Here is an 18787-nt window from a genome sequence, read left to right as displayed (position 1 = left end):
ACCTCCATCACTTTCCCTTTGCTACACTACTCACCGGCACCCTCCAGTGATTCGTCAGGTGCCTTGTCGGTTGCTTGGATGACATCAGAGTGAGGTGTACCTAACCTCCAATCAGCATTCACTTTCCTGGAGTGCACTGTGGGGCTTGTAGTTTTGAAAAAATTCCATTAGCTGCATCAACTCTGATCTTTTAGTTCAGACCTGAAGTTTTAGTCTCTCTCTGTTTAACCAGACTTATACACTACTGGTGCACGCTGCCCATTGATATCATGAGTGGTTCCTGCTTTTATCTTTTTCCTTTTTTTTCTTGGGAATTATGCATCGTGGTCAGCCAACGCAAGTGTTTCCTACAGGCGCTGATGTCTGTAAGATACCCCAGATAGAGGCCGTTTCTCTTTGATCTGTCCTCGGAAAGTGGGTCCACCATTAGCATTACAAAGTTCATCTCGGTACAGGTCTGTAGAGGCTGGGCCGGTAATAGAGCCAAGCTTCTGCTAAATATGCAGTGGGGTGTTTGTTTTTGAAAAGACTTAAGGCCGCATTTACTGAGGGTTCTTCCGAGGAGAGTTTTGCTGAGAATATAACGCTGCAGATCAGCGTCATTTCAGCTTACGTAACGAACGATAAGACATTAGCATTAGCAGTTTAAAAACACTCCATTCAAAGAGGCTTTTTTAACTCCTCCCCGCCAGGAGCCAGCACAGGATGCGTTAGGTAATGAGTTCGGTAATCTCATGTTTTGCAACAGTATTGTTGTTTTTATCTGTCTCGTTTTCTTTCTGTTACTTGTTACGGTTCAGCTTTTTTTTTTTTGAATCGAGCATGCATTTAGCCTGTTCGTCCGTGATCTCGGAAGAGTGAGCGTGCATGCCGTCCGTGCAGAGTGGCAAAGCCCCCTTTTTCTCAAGCACACAGACATCCAGCCTGTATTCCCCCAAATGTCTGGCTCACAGAGCAGCATCATTGTAGAACAGTATATATGTGAAAAGCTTAATTACAGAAAAGTAGATAAATGCATTTAAAAACAGTAGAAACAATTTACAGCACTTACAGCAGATTATTTCTACAGTGTCAACCGTGGAGGTCTTCTAAACCAGCATACACTTCACTGTGTAAACTGTTTCCAAATTCCTGCTGACTAATATATCCTTACATCACAACTGCAGTCTTGGAGCAAGGGGGTGCTTTTGAGGTCACAGGAGCAAGTAAAGGAGACTGTCACAAAAAGGACAATTCAGAAGTGTCAAAATCAGAGGAACTCCAAAGCCGAGCTCCCATCATGCATAAATAGCCCAAGAGAAACACCGCCTTCCCTCAAATTAATTAATTTATCTATTTCAATAACATCTGATGGATTATGGTGGCCATTAAAAGACTTCAGTGGAACACGTTGGTCACCCAAGAAGATGGTTTTGTTGTACCGAATAGTACTTTGTTGGCGCTGGTAACGAGTGTTGCCGTGCACGTTCATGTGTTAATGTGCAGATGTCCCTGCATCTGATGTAAAGTGACGACTTTAATGTACTTTAGTGTGCTCAGAGCAATCCTTTGACATCTGTTAATGCCTGATAAATCTGGCAGTGAAAGACGCTGAAATATACCCTGTGTGATTCTCAGAAAGCTATGTGCCTGTACCTTTCGGGGGATAGAAAACATGGTCGATCTTCAAATGATCCGTGACGTGATTCACAAAGGATTGATGCTTAAAGGAATGAAATTAATTATTTTGACAAAGATTAGATAATGGCTGAATTGCCACCCAGTGTGTGATAAGGATATTTTATGATTTTAAATGATGAATTGGAAATACGGCAGCTTTAGCCTTTGATACAGTGATATTGTAGTTTGTAACTTTGCTCTTGAACATGACACCCCATTGAAAACCAAGCCACAGAATTTATATTTGCGTTTTTCTTGACTATGAATGTGTTTAAATTCCAGGACCACAGTGCCATGCAGAAGTCTCATTGCACCCAGGTGGACAAGATAGTGGCTCAACATGACAAAGACAAACTCACTCATGAAAAGCAGCTGGAAAAAGCCATTAAGAAAAGGGGGTAAATATGACTTGCGCTGTATTGCAGCTGACCTAGACTGACTGTGTAGAAGGTGCTCTTCACTCAGGTGGTGTCATTATTCTCTCAATTTCAGAGAGAATAATTGCCTTGAACTGAAGAAGGAAACCGAAATCAAAGTCCAGACGCTGACCTCCGATCACAAAGCAAAGGTAGATTGCACTGTATTCTGCCCTGTTCTTCTGTTTGGCCAGTCAGTCTGTTAGACAATCAGGCTGGCAGCCTAAGCCCCTGCCAGTACCAGTTAAATATCCCTCATGCTAGTGTAGATAAGCAGTAGATGTGAAGTTTGTGTAGAGAGACAGAGCACTTCTCAGGGAAATCTCTGCTGCTGATTGCGTAAGCACAAATGTGATTGTGAATCTGGTGTGGGATCGAGGTGTAAGGAGAGCGCAGAGTGGGGTGTGTGTGGAGCCTCGTGTGAGTCCTGCTTCCTGCTCTGCCCCCCGTCCCCCCGTCCCCTCCAGGTGAAGGAGATGGTGGCGCAGCACACCAAGGAGTGGTCTGAGATGATCAACTCGCACAGCACGGAGGAGCAGGAGATGAAGGACCAGCACGTTACGCAGCAGTGTGAGCACCTGAAGAAGCTGATGGTGACGGTCCAGGAGCAGCAGACCCAGCAGCTCAAGCTCATTCACGAACGGTGAGCCGTGGCGCTGTACCGCTGTACCGCTCACCTACACCGCGGCAGCCATACAGTACTGCCTGTACTGCTTACAATAACGCCATGACCGCGTAAGAGAGCTCATAGCACTGCTTCTACTTAGAAGCATTTATACCACTGTGGTGGTATGTATGGGTGGCAGTGCAGCATAGTGGAAAGGAGCAGGACTCATAACCCAAAAGGTTGCCAGTTCGATTCCCTTCTGGGGTGCTGCTGCTGTACCCTTGGGCAAGGTACTTAACCAAGAATTGCCTCAGTAAATATCCAGCTGTAAAAATATAACCTATGTAAGTCACTGTGGGTAAGAGCATCCACTGAATGACAATAATGTAATGTAAATTACCTCACAGTCTGACACTGCGGTAGCCATACAGTACTGCCTATACTGCTTATAATAACACTGTGACCACATAAGAGAGCTCATAGCACTGCTTCTGTGGTTTAGTAGTACTGATACCTCTGGCTATTCATTAGCTTGGCTCACTTTAGCCTTTCAGGAGGTCTCTTACCACTCGGGCAATACAGAATAGATTATACCGCTCTTTTTTATGGCCAGAGGTTATACCATTCTAGCCATTCACTAATGCTTATATCACACTGGCCGTAGAATGGAGATTATACCACTCTGGCCATACAGTATAGCTTATACCACTCTGGCTATACAGTATAGCTTATACCACTCTGGCTATACAGTAGAGCTTATACCACTGCATGGAATGTTGTATCCACACTGAACCAGAGTTGTTGTTGGGTTTCAGTAGGAGCAAAGCAAATACATCTCCATAAATACTCAATAAACCTGGATTTTCCTGTCAGATTTTTTTTAATAAACTGTGCTGGTCAACCGCTCAGCCGCTCTGGGGGGAGATGTAGGCCTGAATTGGGGACATTCCTCTGGTTTTGTATGCCGCAAGGTGTCTTTCCAGTCCATTAACCACGGAGCTGGCAGCTTTCCAAAACCTGCGACAAAAATAGAACATTCACTGTGCTAAACCCAATGCATTATAAATGTCTGAATCTTTTAAGAAATTTCTCTCTAGAATTTATAAGCTTCTGTAAGTTGAAATACAGCATTGTCTCATATTCTTGCATTATACAAGGAAAAAGACGTGGAGATTTTATTCTTATCAAATCTGTGTCGATATTATTTGCAGCTTATGCTTTTTGCTGCTGTTAGAAATCCTTATTGATTCCCTCACTATAAGCAAAGTAGCGTAAATGTGAGTATATACACAGCTTCACAAGTGTGCCTTTGTTAGTGAAATTAATGCTGAAAGATATGCTTGCAATGGTACCTCCTCAGAAAGAAAACAAAAGTCAACATGTAAACCACCTTTTTCATAATACATTTTTTTAGAGTGTAAGGCAGATCCTGTGGCTAAAATGATCTTTTTTTTTTTATCTCTCCAATGTAATCTCATTTCGACAGTAATGGGTTTTAAAGATAATTCTGTCCTCTTTGAAACAGCGGTGTGGTGCCGTCACAACAGGGGATGAAAACTGTAAATCCAGCAGCTGACAGATGCACAGTATTTGCATGAAACCACAATGCACGAGGAAAAAATACGTTGGAACAGTATCCAAGGATATTCCATATTACATCAATTTAATTCTCTGTGAAAGTTAACTTTAATGTCAACAGGGTCGTTGTCATTTGCCGGTGAACCGCTGAGCCTTCCAGAAGCATGCACGTTTTCACAGCTGTACGTTCCCACTTACAGGCAGAGCAAAGAGATGCGCGCCAACCAGGCCAAGACCTCCATGGAGAACAGCAAAGCCATCAGCCAGGACAAGAGCATCAAAAACAAGGCTGAGCGGGAGAGGTATGTCACAGCCCCCTGTCAAAGACCAGCCAGCGCTAGGCAGGTGGAGGTGTGTCGCATTCCTCCTCTCAAAGCCTGTCCAACACAAGGCAGGTGGAGACAGGTGTGTCACATCTGTCTGTCAAAGCCTGTCCAACACAAGGCAGGTGGAGACAGGTGTGTCACATCTGTCTGTCAAAGCCTGTCCAACACAAGGCAGGTGGAGACAGGTGTGTCACATCTGTCTGCCAAAGACTGTCCAACACAAGGCAGGTGGAGACAGGTGTGTCACATCTGTCTGTCAAAGCCTGTCCAACACAAGGCAGGTGGAGACAGGTGTGTCACATCTGTCTGTCAAAGCCTGTCCAACACAAGGCAGGTGGAGACAGGTGTGTCACATCTGTCTGTCAAAGCCTGTCCAACACAAGGCAGGTGGAGACAGGTGTGTCACATCTGTCTGGCAAAGACTGTCCAGCACTTCTATCCCCACCCCCCCCAACACCTGTTACTCCTTACATTCGATGATAATTTTATGTGTAGTATTACGATGTATTATAACCTGTGTTCTAGGGACTGTTGTATCGTAGTATGCTTGGCTTTTGTCAAAGTGCACAAGTTAACTTGTGGTAGGGCTTGAATAATGTTTTGCTCACACTCTGGGAATGTTGCTCGTTTAAATTGAATGGTTACACTTATGTTCTATTATGATGGAAGTCGCTCTGGATAAAAGCATCTGCTAAATGCAGGTAATGTAACACTAGGCAGGTAGAGAGAGGTGTGTATCACATCACCCTCTGAGCAACCATTCAACACCAGGTAGATTTCGAGAGCTACATCACATCTGTCTGTCAGAGACCATCAAACAGAAGGCTCTGTCTAAACTACAGTATGTAATCTGTAAAGACAGCAGGTTCTGATGTGAAAAGTAACACACTGCATACTGTACCTGTAAGGAATAAATCCTGCAAATCAGAGGTATTTTTAACCAGCCTGTAGCTGTCATCTAATGTTTGTTGTTGTTTTTACAGAAGAGTACGGGAATTGAACAGTAGCAACACAAAAAAGTTCCTTGAGGAAAGAAAAAGGGTGTGTAGTTTTTTTTTTTATATTATGAAATATCTTATTCATTTGTGTGGGACTACCCTAAGTAAGGCTTCGCTGATGCATGTGGTTTGGCTTGATTGACAGCTCGCCATGAAGCAGCTAAAGGAGATGGAACAGCTGGAGAAGTCTCAGCGCGAGCAGCTGGAGAACTTGGAGAAGGCGAACGAGCAGGTAGGGAGAGCTCTCCACCGGTCCAGATAACATAGCTGAAAAGACAGCAGTTCAAGGTGTAAATATAACCTCTACGAAGCTATAGTCGCCAGAACCAGTGTCTTCGAGGGTAGACTGCAGGACGGGGAATGGGGCTTTCTTGATCCAGCATGCACTGTCATGGGACTCCAGGCCACCTTACATTTCAGATTCCAAAGCTACATGTGAAACTCTGCATTCTGGTTCCATAGCTACTGTAGCACAGCTGAAGATTGAGAGGAAGATTGAAGGTTGAGATTTTCTTACTAATATCTTATACCAGAATATGCAGTAATATTTACAGTTCTTTTTGTTCATAAATGGTAAGACAGAATCACCATCTGATCACTATAACTGTAAATATATGCATGTTTTTGTTGTTTGTCTAGAAATTTAAAACACAGTCCACATTAAAGCATTGAACCATGTGATATTTTTGTTAGTGGTAATGTTAACATGTTAGTGTTAATGCTGCTGTACTTTTTCTTTGGTTGGTGTTGGTGTTCTCCAGCATACTTAAATGGGCTCTGTACTGTATATCAGTGGAGATGCTAACTGTTAGCGGACAGTACTGCTCTTTGACAGTCAAGTTAACATTATGTTATGTATGGTATTGTGCTTCGCTTCCTCAAAAGCATTTCAGTTTAAGGTCAGGAGATTCTTCGTGCTTTTTTAGAGTGAGATCGGAAAAGGCTCAGCTGCAGTGGTAATCACTGGCTCAGGTGGACAGGTGGAAAACATCTATGATCATAAACAGGGCTGTCATTTTACCGAGCTGCTGCACCAGTTCAACAAAATGTCATACTCATCTCTGTTTAAAGCGCAGTCGATAAAGTATATGGAGTTTTAGCCTCACAGCGTGTGGAAAAAGTCTTGCATTATTTTTATATGAGAGTAACTTCACATTCTCTCCACTGGGTTCCCGCTAATTCTGATTTAAGTCTTGTGACCATTATTATTATTATTATTATTATTATTATTATTATTATTTTGCTGTCTGCCGTTTCTCATTGCTTATACATTTGTAAAACACATTTTGTCTGGCCTCTTTTTAAAACATAATTTGCTTTAATTTGTTTTTGTTTTTGTTTTATTGTTTTGTTTCATTTTTTTGTACAGCTTTTGAAATCACATCATGCAAAGTCTCAATGTCAAGGTAGGCCATAAACTGACCTCAGACCTGTGCTCCATATTGTCCTCTCTCCCAGTGATTCTGTGTCTCACCAGTAGACTTCATTCAGTGAATCGTTTTGTGTTCTAAGGCACATGCTGGAAGAAATGCATGTAATTGCAAGTTAACAGCAACGTTGCAATTTCACCCCAGTTTTACCCCATTATTACCCTGTTACCATGTGCTGATAGTAAAGGGGAGCCGTTTTTTAAATTACCTTAAAAACCTGGTTCTTTGAGAGGAGTTATGTCTGCCCCACTACGGATATTTAGGTGTGTTGAGCAGCAACGTGTAGAAACTGTGTGGGGCTCAATACCAGGCATCCATCTGCAGCACAGCCAGGACACTTGCATTACATCTCTTGAGCTATATCAAATGGCCCAGTAAAAGATTCAGGTATACTGGGTTATTCTTTCCACCTGAAATTCATCAAAAAATTAAAACATCTTCACAGACTGTGAAAAGCTGTAAAAAAAAAAGGGGATGTTACTGTAACTCAAAGTATTGGGTGAGAACCAGAGACACCAGCTTTGCTAAAACGTGTCCCAGAATATTGGCTAGATATCTACATGTGAAATTTTATTGCCCCCTGCATCCATCGCCCTGACAAACCTTCCTGTGGAATGAAATAGCTCATTTCATGGCTAATTTACTGCTAAAAACAAACTAGTGTGCACATAAACGGTGAAACATTTCTATATCCTATATAGGACATACAGATAAATGTTTGTAGCTTTGTATCTTAAACACTGAAGGGTACAGATTAGGTACTAGATCAGGGCACCCCAAACTCCTGTATCAACAGAGCAGTGGCACAGAGGAGCTGTAGATGGCTGTGGTCGGAGTATGTGCTGGGTGACTGCAGTGGCTGTTGTGTGGGGGTGCTGTATGTAGCGCGGGGGGGGGGGTGTAGTATGCACCTCCAGTAGGACAGTATAGGATGTTTGTCTTGTAGGAGGATGTTGTACGTAGTTGTCAACGAGGGCTGTGGGTAATAGTTAGATGTGGTCGGTGGCTGCACTGACAAGGAGGAGAGTGTAGTGTGTATCTCTAGTAGGAGGGTGTAGTATGTGGCTTTAGCGGGAGAGTGTAGTACATATCTCTGGTAGAGTGTAGCTGTCTGCGCTGATCCCTGTTGGCTGGGTCGTTACAGGCGAAGGACATGCAGCAGATGGTGAAGCTGGAGGCACAGATGGACCGCAGGCCTGCCACAGTGGTGTGAAGTACCCCCCCACTGACTGAGACCGAGCCCCCCCCCCCCCAAAACCACCACCACCACCAACAGCAGCACCCATCCCATGGGCCCTGTCCCACCCCCGCCCTGCACACAGCCTGCAGAGTCCCCTCTACGCCCCTCTCCCCAGCCCTGTGGAGCTGCTCCACACAGACAAAACCTTCTGACATAATACTTAACACTGAGCTCCGGATCCAGACCCCACCGTGAGGAGGTAACCATCGTCCTGAGCGAGTCACCTTCCGCCACCTCTATGGAGTTTTATTTATTTAAGTTCTTTTTTTTTTGTTGTTGTTGTTTTTTGGCAAGCTCGATTTTATAGAGATATTTTTCTTAAATGCATTGTTCTCTTGGCAATACCAACGTTTGTTGGAGGTGATATTCTGTTTTACCTTCTTACCAACGGTTTTATGTAATTCAATTTTAGGCCTAACATGTTCAAAGAATATTTTAAAAAGTTGTTTTTTTTTGTAGTTTGCATTTTAATGGTACCACATAACTACTGAAGCAGCAGTACTGAATAGAGTGAAAAGGAACTTTGGCTCATTTCTTTTGTCAGCACAATCTTAATAATTACCATACGTAACAGTTAAGTATTATGTCATGAGCACTTTAAAAACTGTAGGCTGTGAAGGTTAAAAATGTAGCAATGCACTTGGATTATTGGTAAGAATGTAAAATGCCTGAAGCCTACTATATGGCTCAGTGATGGAAGTGCAACGTGTATAAAACAGAATGATTTGTAACATCATGCGTTACGTCACACACTGTTGTGCTTAACAATTTTAACTTTTTTATTGTTTTTTTTCCCCATTATCTCTGACCACCTTTTATTTATTAGCACAAACATCATTGTTTCTACATGTTCTTACTGAGACCTAATCAGTTGAGCAGCTGTTGCGTAGAGCCCAGTTATTTACCTTCGATTTGGAAGGGAAAGTGAAAGAAAAAATACTAACAGCTGCCGGAAACTCTGCTCCTTCACAGACCTTCAGAAGGCAAGGGCAATGCTGAGAAGTGATGTGTTTTGAACAGAAAAGACAGTTTGCCCTTTTAATGATCTATCATGCCGTTTCAATGGAAACCAATCGGTGGGTGATCAGATGAGATCAGACATGCTAATTAACTGGCAACGTAACTCTCATGTCCCTAATCGGCACACTGACAACTGCTCTTACTTTCTGTGTGAGAGAGTATGCGTGTGAAATGAGAACCCATTTTTCCCCCTTAAATGTGACTTTTAATAAACTTAAAACCTACTTTAGGTGAGGTTTTACAATAATGGTAAGACCCGCATATGTTTATCATCAGAACAAAGACCTAATGATTGGGATAATCAAAACCATGAAATGCTACACATCTGAAGTGGATTAAGGGGAAAAAAAGGTATGCAAATACTTTACACAATATTTGTGGTTTGAAAATGAAGTAAAATGGAGTTAGTTTTGTTAGTGTCTTTTGTTACTCACAGAATGCCAAAACGTTGCGTCTGAGACAGTGGAAATGAAGGGAAGTCATTCCCGTGATCTCACCTCTCCTGGAAACCACTTGATTTTGTTGTACAGCGAACGTTCCGGCATGTTCTCGCCGCACTCAGATAAGATGCTGCGTTTTCCTCATGTGCGGTCCTTCTGAAAACGACAGCGGTGGATATCGCTGGGAATTTGGAGATGGTACGACGCTCCTTAAGTTCACTTCTGTGGTTCATGTGGCATCATCACGTTAATGTAGAGAACAGTCCATTACCGTCGAAAGGCATACCGTGGATGTATGGTGGAAGTGTAGCCTTATTCATCCCACAAAACATAAAGGTGCTGTAGCGTCCCTGAAAAATGTTCTGTTTTTTCCCAGTGGCTTTGGGATCAAACCTAGGAGAGGTAGTGATGTTACCCACACGCCCACTCTCCCTGCATGACTGCCGTTTGACCGTTGTTGAAAATCTCATGTGGCATAGTTACGGAAAGCGCATACCCATCTGTGATGTAACCTCATTCAGCAAACCCTGTGTTTTGGGAAAAATGCTCATTGTACACAGCTGTAACACAACATCACATCAGTGCACACATGATTACGACAGCGTACACTACATCAGCGTACCCTGCTTTAAAGAAGAGTGTAGTTCAAAGCAAAATTAGATCAGTGTAACGCTACATGGCATTGCATTTCACCCAAAACACTACGTTAGTGTTCACCGCATCACACCATGTTACACTACATCAGTGTACATTGCATTTCAGTGTATTGCATAAATGTACAGTGCATTACATTAGTGTACACAAAATCAGTAATTTCCTCCGCACACCCCATATATTACATCATTGCCCCCTGCATTACATTGGTGGATACTACCTTACAGTACCTGATAGTTCTGCCCACTGTATTATATTGGTGTGCACTATGTTACAATACCTGATAGTCCTGCCCACTGTATTACGTTGGCATATACTACATTACAATAAATCATAGTTCTGCCCACCACATTACACTGTTGTACACGGCATTACAGTACCGGGTGGTGCTGTGTGTGTGATTCAGCCAGCCCACTGTGCTGTCATTTTTGTATTTCCCCGTCTGCTAAACCCATACTTTCGGCATGTCTGAAAGGGAGAATGCCTCCCATCTCAGACACTCTCCTCCTCTTGTGTATGTCTGCTGCATCAGTGCCAAGTACTGTACGTCATAACCATGAAAAGAAGTCCAGTGAGAGAGAGAGACCGTGTGGGCCTAGTACAGGGAATGTCTTTAGCTATAGGCAGCTGTATTCATATTATTTATGCCCAGTGGCACGACATGAAACTCAATTGACCAAAAGCTAGAAGTAATCCTTTCTACTAAAGTATGATAAACAATACAATAGAATCTACCACTACATTATTTCTCTTTTTTACTGTTGTAGTACACAATAAATATATAGAGAGACACTTTATTGTATATACTGGAATGTATGTAGTTTATTATTTTTTGACCAAATGTGTTCGGCAGTATATCAATAACTTAAGGGCTCTGGGATAATAATGGTATGTTTGTCTCTGGGAAAGAAAATTATCAATCATTTCGGTTTATTTTTATTTCTGTCTCGATCCATCTTCCAGCATCATACAGTAACTATGCTTTTAGCACATATCTAGCGCGGTGGTATAAAGTGCTTTTAAATTTTAATTCCATTGCTTTCAGATGTGCCACTCAGTGAAAGTCTGGTTGGACATTTCAGTTATTTTACAAATAATAAATGCCAAAATAAGGGGTTATTTATATATATAAATATATATATAAAATATATAAATATGGAAATATAGCAAGTAGTTTAAGACTATATTAAGGTTTGTTATTAGATGATCCTTTACACTTGTATGTTACTTCTGTTGTGTGACTACATGTAACTTTTTGCTTTGTAGTTTGTTGTAAAAGCAGATTATTTTTGCAAATAGTGTTGCTTTTACTTTATCAGGTTGTTTCTCCTTTTTATTTTTATTTTAACTGTAGCTTGGTGAAGGAACATCATGTGAGTGTGTTTTTGTATTTATATTGTTATCGTTGAACTTCTAGCAATGAAAATATTGTTGTTATCCTGCTACTTTAATACTGTTTTATAGTATATGTATCAATAAATAATCCAAAAGAAAAATTGGACACTTTGCTTTGCAGCTGATTGCTTCTGCTTACTGTTGAAAATAAGTTTGTTCGATGTCTGACCTCTGATTGAACCTCTGATTGACGTGTGATTGTTGTGCCATAACATTCTTAAATATAGTGCTACACGCTTACTGTCAACAGTAAATCATTCAGACACTGTCAGCATGCTCAGTAGAATAATAAGAGTAATAACAATAATGTTAATAATAATTATATTTATCTTAGCGCAGTAGTTTTAAGTAATTAATGTAAAAACAACCAAATTAGGACATACAAAACAGCCTTTAAACATATTTGTTGAGATTATATATTTGATCAAATAAACTTGTTTTCCATCCAGAATATAAGTGCTATGATGACACTTAGAATTAGAAGTGTCCATCTTTCAAATGTGAGATTATTATATTTTCATCATATTCATTCAGATATTTATGACTTTAAGTATCACCCATGTATGTTTCAGCATTTTGATAAATATAGTAATTTAAATGTATCAAAATGTTACACTGTTCTTTCTCCTCACACATATAATTTATTCACAGAAAAGAAAAAAATTGAAGCTGACGCAATATACCTTAATGTAATCAGACTGAATATTGTAACTGATGTGGTGTAGACCGCTTTTTTCATTGTCGCGTTACTTTAATGATATTAATCGAGGTTTTAAAAACATGCTCTGCATATTTATTTGTGTAACTCCATTATTTGAAAACCAAGCCCCTGCTCCTTATCTGTACATCAGTATAAAGCCCATTTTGTCACCTACTGCCCTCACTCCAGCTATTGACACACTGATTGAGATGTAAATCAGCACTTGCCTGTCATGCAACTAAGCATAACTACAGTAGCTTGAGAGGTACTGTATCTGCCCAGTACAGTACTCTTACAATGTATCAAATTACCTTTACAATACATCAAATTATTATTTATTCAGGAGGTATGAATTTTAATACAGTAATAGACATTGAGGGTATAGAGGTGCAGTTCTTTGGCTTGGAGTCTGAAGAAGGGGTCACACTTTGCAGTAGGCCGAAGTTGTTGCCACACCCCCCCCCCCCCAAATCAGACATCATACCCAGGAATAGGAGTAAGGAGGAGATGGGGTGGAGGAGGGGTGCAGTGAACAGCTCATAAGAAAAGCAAGTGGTTAGTGCTGGTTTTTATACTTGAGGTTAGGAGGGGTTGGTTCATTGCATTCATTGCAATTCTCCTCCTGAATGATGATTTGGAACTTCAATGAGTATGAAAGATTTTCGTTGTCACATTTGTTCCTATTGCTGTATGCATTTATAGCATCATGTATTTTGAAATACATTTTTTTCCCATCCATGTGCCAAGATGCAACTCTGCCCCTTTGCACAGAAAGCCTTCACACCACTCTAGAGGAACATCCAGCAGTCTGACCCGTGAGTGCATGGGGCGGGGGGGGTGTACAAAAGCAGGTTTTGTTAGTCCACTGCTGTGTCATATTTAGCACACTGAAGTTTTGTCACCTCTAATGATCTGAATGAGTTTACATCGAGCTCATTTGAATTATATAAAACCATGAAAATTTATGGGTAACTGTAGCCCACTGTATAATATGTCCAGCCTTGGATGATACTAAAATGAAAAATTTTCCCAAAGAGCTGGCAGTACATTGAGTTTCTGCTGGGCAGCTTGTTATGGAGGCATTGCTGCATGTCAACACCAGTAAGAATGACAAATAATAAAGAATAAATAAATGCACTTTTACTCTTGTTCATAGGACGAGCAAGAAATTATTGATTTTGAAAACCTGGAAATTGTCATGCTACTTACTGGCTGGTATATGTCATTCGGAGAAGAGTAATTGTGATTTGTTGATGGATGTAGTTGGAATAGTGTCAATCAAGTACTACTTCATTGCAATGCTTAAGAAAAACCTTAATGTTGCTGCCTTGGAATGGGTACAATAGTAGAGTCATTCAATGCGACCCCATCAAAAATGCCAAAAGTGTCAGCCATCACAGTGCTTGGCACTTTCATGACTTCACTGGCAGCACTGCAGTTAACTGTACATTAATAAGCTCATCGGTGTCCAAATGGACTTGGTGATGGAGAGGGACCCACTGAACTCACCGGTATTGGGAGTTTCCTTCAATCTCAGGGATAATGCTGCTCGGATTTGGAGATGTAATGATTTGAGGAACACTTAAGAAGGCGAATGCCGCGGACGTCAGTTTCTGCTCACTTGGTGCGGAGTTAAAGTTTTAAAAACGGTTTCGAGGGAGTTCAGTGGTCGGTTTTATAGCACTAAGCTAATAAACCCGCCATCGGTGCCTAAATGAATGCGCATCATAGACACTCATCGTGTCGGTGGACTCTCTGAAGTACCTTATGATAATTACACCAATTATATTGCCATTTGAAACCGGACAAAGTATGTTAATGATATTAGTGCTGTCATGGTAACCGGGATGCTTTGTTTGTATAAATAGTGGACAAACTCATTTTCTACTCCGATGAGCATCAGGTTGGTAAGGAGAGAGGTTTAACAAACTTGCTCCCCAGCTGAAAAAAAGCTTCATCCCCGTGCCTAACATAAAGGTGATCATGTTGAAACTGTCCGAAAAATCTAGTGGGCAGACAGGGGCAAAAATTCTCCATGAGGCCATATCAAAAGACAAGGTCCACCTGGCGCGGTTCGTTCTCGATGCCCTGGACGGTGAGATTATCGACTCCAAGACGGAAGGAGCGCCGACTCCGCTCACCTCCTCCGTCCTCCTGCCAGACACGCGCGCCAGGTCCAAGTTCATCAACCTTCTGCTGCAAAGAGGCGCCAGCGTGAACTGTCAGGATGAGAGCGGCCGCACGGCTTTGAGTTACGCCTGCGAAAAGGGCTACCTGGACGCCGTGAAGATACTGGTGCAGAATAATGCCGACCCAGAACTAGTTGATATCTGGGGAAACACTGCGCTGATGTATGCAGCCGTTGCGGGGCATTCGTCGGTCGTGGATTTTTTGGTGAGGGCGTTCAAGAGATTGGGTCTTCAGATCGACCGACAAAACAAAGTTGGCAACTCGGCGGTGGAGGTGGCGAAGTACCTGGGGCACCGAGACTGTTTATTTGCGCTCACGAGCAAAGCCAAGAAAAGCCATGATGGTGCTACAAGCACGCGGGGAGAATCCGACAGCGTGGACGAAGATGAGCTCGGGAGAAAGTTATCCGACGCTTTAGAGAGAAACGCTCCGCAAAGCAGAGCTCGCGCGCGCGCACAGGGTGAAAGTGCTGGAACCACGGAGGAGGTTTGCGCCGTGGGGGCTCCCGACCGAAGAAAGTCCTCACTTTTACGATGTCGCTTGCTGTCCATGGATTCCATAGAGGAGTTTGAGGCGGAGGGTGAAGGTACGCCCTCTTTGCCTCGCGTGGCTTTTTCAGGCGTCCTGGCTCCAATAACTCAGATCCGGCCCTTAAATGCCCAACAGGGTATAAACAAAATGAAACGCGGTGAAAAACCAAACTATGATCATTTTAACTTGCCCCCATTGCCTGGAAGCTCCGATAACCAGTTCCCCGTGTTTTTCTCTCCACGGCCCGTCAAGAACACGCCAAAACATTGCGCGTCAACTTGCATTGGACCCTCCACTGTCAGCCCTCTAAATAGTCCGCTTGGTATTTTGTTGACCCCTATTATGGGAACCAAAGCCAGCAAAGAAGAGACAGACAACGAAAAATGTAAGAAAACCTCAGACTTTGGTATCCGACGATTTGACGACAGCTACTACCAGAAGCGTTGCAGTTTGCCAACAAGTATTCTCAGCCCGGTGCCTCCTGAGCGTTCGCGCATGTCTTTACGCAAATCAAAAACTGTGCTGAAAAATGTACCGCTGAGCTGCAATGAGATGCCCGGTAGTAATGCGCCAGGAGCCTCAACAACCTTCACGGTCCTGGGAAACAAACTGTTGCGGCGGTTCACTTTTCCGGAGTTCAAGAAGACTGGGAAAGACCTTCGCGGGGACGGGTCTGCTGATGCGCTGTCCGGAAATCCCGAATCTGCAGCGCGAGGAATGCAGAAATCCGACACTTTTCCGCTGATCAAGAGGCACCCGCAGGTTGGAAGTAAACCGAGCATCGATAGTATCAGTGCGGTGAAATGCGAATTTGACTTTCAGTTTAAGACGACTCCATCTTGACAGATCATAGTCTTCCCATATGCAGTCGCATTAAACGAGACTTAAGTGCACGCAGAAAGCGATGGACATGGACAATTCTGGGTGTCCGGACATTTTACATGCGTTGTATATTTCCTCAAGGTTAGTTTGATGTAAGCTCGTATTGTTTGTGAGCACTGTAACTTTAAGACTAAACTGAGTGTTCCAGCTCTGACAATCAGCCCGTAGTAAGTGGAGAGAGGATCTTTCTCTGCTTTAAAATGTAAAAAGTGACCATCTGATTTTGTGAAGAGCGCAATGCTTCTGTGTTTCCAAAGGGGTCACATTTAAGGTGTTTCCTTCGCGCTCACAGCTACCTGCTATAAATGCACGCATAACTCACTTGATTGGAGTAGCGCTCTTCGCTGTCGGTCAATGAACAATCTGTCGCTTTAAGCGCAATACGCTGTAGCATAAAATGCCATTTTCCGATAGAAGAATATAAGCGTGTTTTCTCGAGAGGCAATACGCCCTTCGCAAAAATACCCTTTATACATGAAACACGAGTTCACTCCTGTTTAAATTTCAGTAAATGATTTGTGGAAAATACTGTATTCTACTTTGACACAGAAATAGATTTGCGTTTCATTTATATCCGACAAACAGCTTCTCTTCACTTGTATGACTGAGGTCAAAATAAATACATTTGCATCTATATATTGTTTTTTCATTGAAATGTTCAAAGCCTTGATGGTTTTATGTTTTTGTTTGGTCGTATTTTATTGTATTTGTATTTTTCTGTATCCTGTCTGCTTTCTACCAACAATGGAGAACAAATAAAACCGTATGGGAAGCACTGGTTTTCATTATTTTGTGGCATGTTGTATGTTTATTTTTTGTCTATTGGTATTGCACTGGCAGTAGTGCTGGGATCAGTCTGAGTGTTGCTCTTGTGGAACGGGCTTCTTGGTGCATTGAATTAACCTACCTTGGTGCTCCTTCACGCAAGTTTTGATTGGACGCACATGTCCTTATTTTGCCATCTGCATTAATGATCCATTTTGTGCAGGGCGAGCGATTTTAGATCCGTGAAGGTCAGGGTCTCAGTTTGACAGTGTGGACATGCGGAAATGCTATCAAACTTCAAGAGACTCAGGGTTATTCCCATCCGCACCTGCGTGTGTACGTGTGTGCGCGCCCGCGTGTGTATACGGGAAATATCTCCACAAAAAGACGCGGAGAGATCACGAACGTTGGGGGTGGGAGGTGGTGTTGGGGGGGAGGGGGGCGCTCGCTACTCTCAAAGTTTTGTCATGTGACTAGCGACAAAGTGACACATTCACACACTAGATCATACATGCTTCCTCTCAGGACTTGTGTGACAAACTATAAGAGGTATTAATAAACAACGTGTAGATTTTTTTATGTTTGAGACAAGGTCACTGACTGATTTTTTCTAGGTTCATTGATACATGACAAGTTAGTCTGTAACCATAATATTCATTCGATGAAAATAGGTGTGGTTATTTTTCTAATATCCATTTAGTCCGCATGAGGAAACATGAGAGGGAAAACACAACATTATTCAAAGTGTGTTGTTTTAAGTGACAGCTTGGGTAGGATTGCCGTGGTCGCAGCTTTGTCTTCGCACGGCTGAGCTCACACATTAACAGCACTGCATCGGGAGCACATCACGGTATTGCCAGCCGGGCGCACAACAGCTGCAACCTTGCCCAGAAGCAGAGGGTAACGATCTCCCCTCGTCTCAGCTGCGACGGTAGGCATGGAAATAACAGCATTGCGGGACTAGCGCTGATGATCTTCATGGAACAACTTAAAAAGAACTTCCTCCGCTGAGTCGTTACCTTGAGTCACGCCGCAGTTCCTTCTCGGCTGTCCTTCCGTAGGCACGACCAGAGCCGTCTCCGCGCCCAGTTAAACGTTTTCCTGAATCATTTCTTTCTTTCGTCTCACCATCAAACGTGCCTGCATCTGTATTTAGTGTTTAGACGACTAAAATACCGCCGCTGCGAATGTAGGCTGGATGCTACCTCACGCATACCTGGACAGCTGCTGCATAAACAATGCTGTGAGCGTGACTACTAGACAGTGAGCTGAGACCGTAGTTCTCCTTTTCTTGTAGAGGTTTTTTTTATTCAAAAGGCGCTAATATCAGCTCTCCCAAGCCAATCGACAAAATGACGGAGCACATCGGATTCAGGACCTTGGACAGCGCAGGAATTCATCTGTTCACGCTCGCTATTTTCAGTAAGGGACACGTTTTAATTCCTTGTTTATGCGATGGTGCAATTTGAGACTGTTATTTCCCACGTCCTGCTTTAGTGTAAACCCAATGAGCTGATACGTGTGTACTATCTATGGAGTACAGTAGAGGCAATGTACCTGCACCTTTTGGGTTCAACGGAAGTGATCTATATTATGTCAATTGATTACGTTATTATTATTATTATTATTATTGTCCCCAATGGGCCAAATTATTTTCTCATTATGTTCGACCAGCTTTTTCAACTTATACGTCCTTGTAGATGAATGTTTTGTCTTTTTGCCTTTTCATTTTTTTTTTCTAACTGGTCACAAACTCTCCCCACTACAGGCATTCTTTCTCAGATAAAGGCAGAGCAGGAAGTTGAGAATCTCTCGGGGTTGTCTACAAACCCCGACAAAGACATATTCGTGGTGCGGGAAAATGGAACGACTTGCTTGATGGCAGAGTTTGCAGTCAGATTCGTTGTTCCATATGATGTCCTTGCACTCAATGGTATCGACGTAAGCATCCATTCA

At 42.5% G+C, this 18787-nt stretch overlaps 2 protein-coding genes across 5 annotated transcripts in view; both read left to right on the top strand.

The window, feature by feature from the left end:
- Positions 1 to 8259, top strand: part of LOC118791910 (1-phosphatidylinositol 4,5-bisphosphate phosphodiesterase beta-4-like) — a 90781-nt gene extending 82522 nt beyond the window's left edge. For 3 of the 4 annotated variants that reach the window (XM_036549424.1, XM_036549423.1, XM_036549425.1), the window contains exons 33-40: positions 1942 to 2057; positions 2152 to 2227; positions 2543 to 2718; positions 4461 to 4562; positions 5570 to 5627; positions 5730 to 5816; positions 6954 to 6990; positions 8159 to 8259. In XM_036549424.1, the coding sequence (XP_036405317.1) occupies positions 1942 to 2057; positions 2152 to 2227; positions 2543 to 2718; positions 4461 to 4562; positions 5570 to 5627; positions 5730 to 5816; positions 6954 to 6990; positions 8159 to 8247 (741 nt within the window). In that variant the 3' untranslated portion in view covers positions 8248 to 8259. The remainder of the gene's footprint in view (positions 1 to 1941; positions 2058 to 2151; positions 2228 to 2542; positions 2719 to 4460; positions 4563 to 5569; positions 5628 to 5729; positions 5817 to 6953; positions 6991 to 8158) is intronic. The other variant, XM_036549426.1, reaches the window with a different exon arrangement.
- Positions 8260 to 17587: 9328 nt separating this feature from the next.
- The window catches only part of lamp5 (lysosomal associated membrane protein family member 5), a 10271-nt gene continuing 9071 nt past the window's right edge, over positions 17588 to 18787 (top strand). Inside the window, exons 1-2 of the mRNA XM_036550322.1 lie at positions 17588 to 18253; positions 18600 to 18772. Of these exons, the coding sequence (XP_036406215.1) occupies positions 18184 to 18253; positions 18600 to 18772 (243 nt within the window). The 5' untranslated portion in view covers positions 17588 to 18183. The remainder of the gene's footprint in view (positions 18254 to 18599; positions 18773 to 18787) is intronic.

Source organism: Megalops cyprinoides, chromosome 17, assembly GCF_013368585.1.
Source record: "Megalops cyprinoides isolate fMegCyp1 chromosome 17, fMegCyp1.pri, whole genome shotgun sequence".
Taxonomy (NCBI): Eukaryota; Metazoa; Chordata; class Actinopteri; order Elopiformes; family Megalopidae; genus Megalops; species Megalops cyprinoides.
This window is presented reverse-complemented; position numbering and strand designations above follow the sequence as displayed.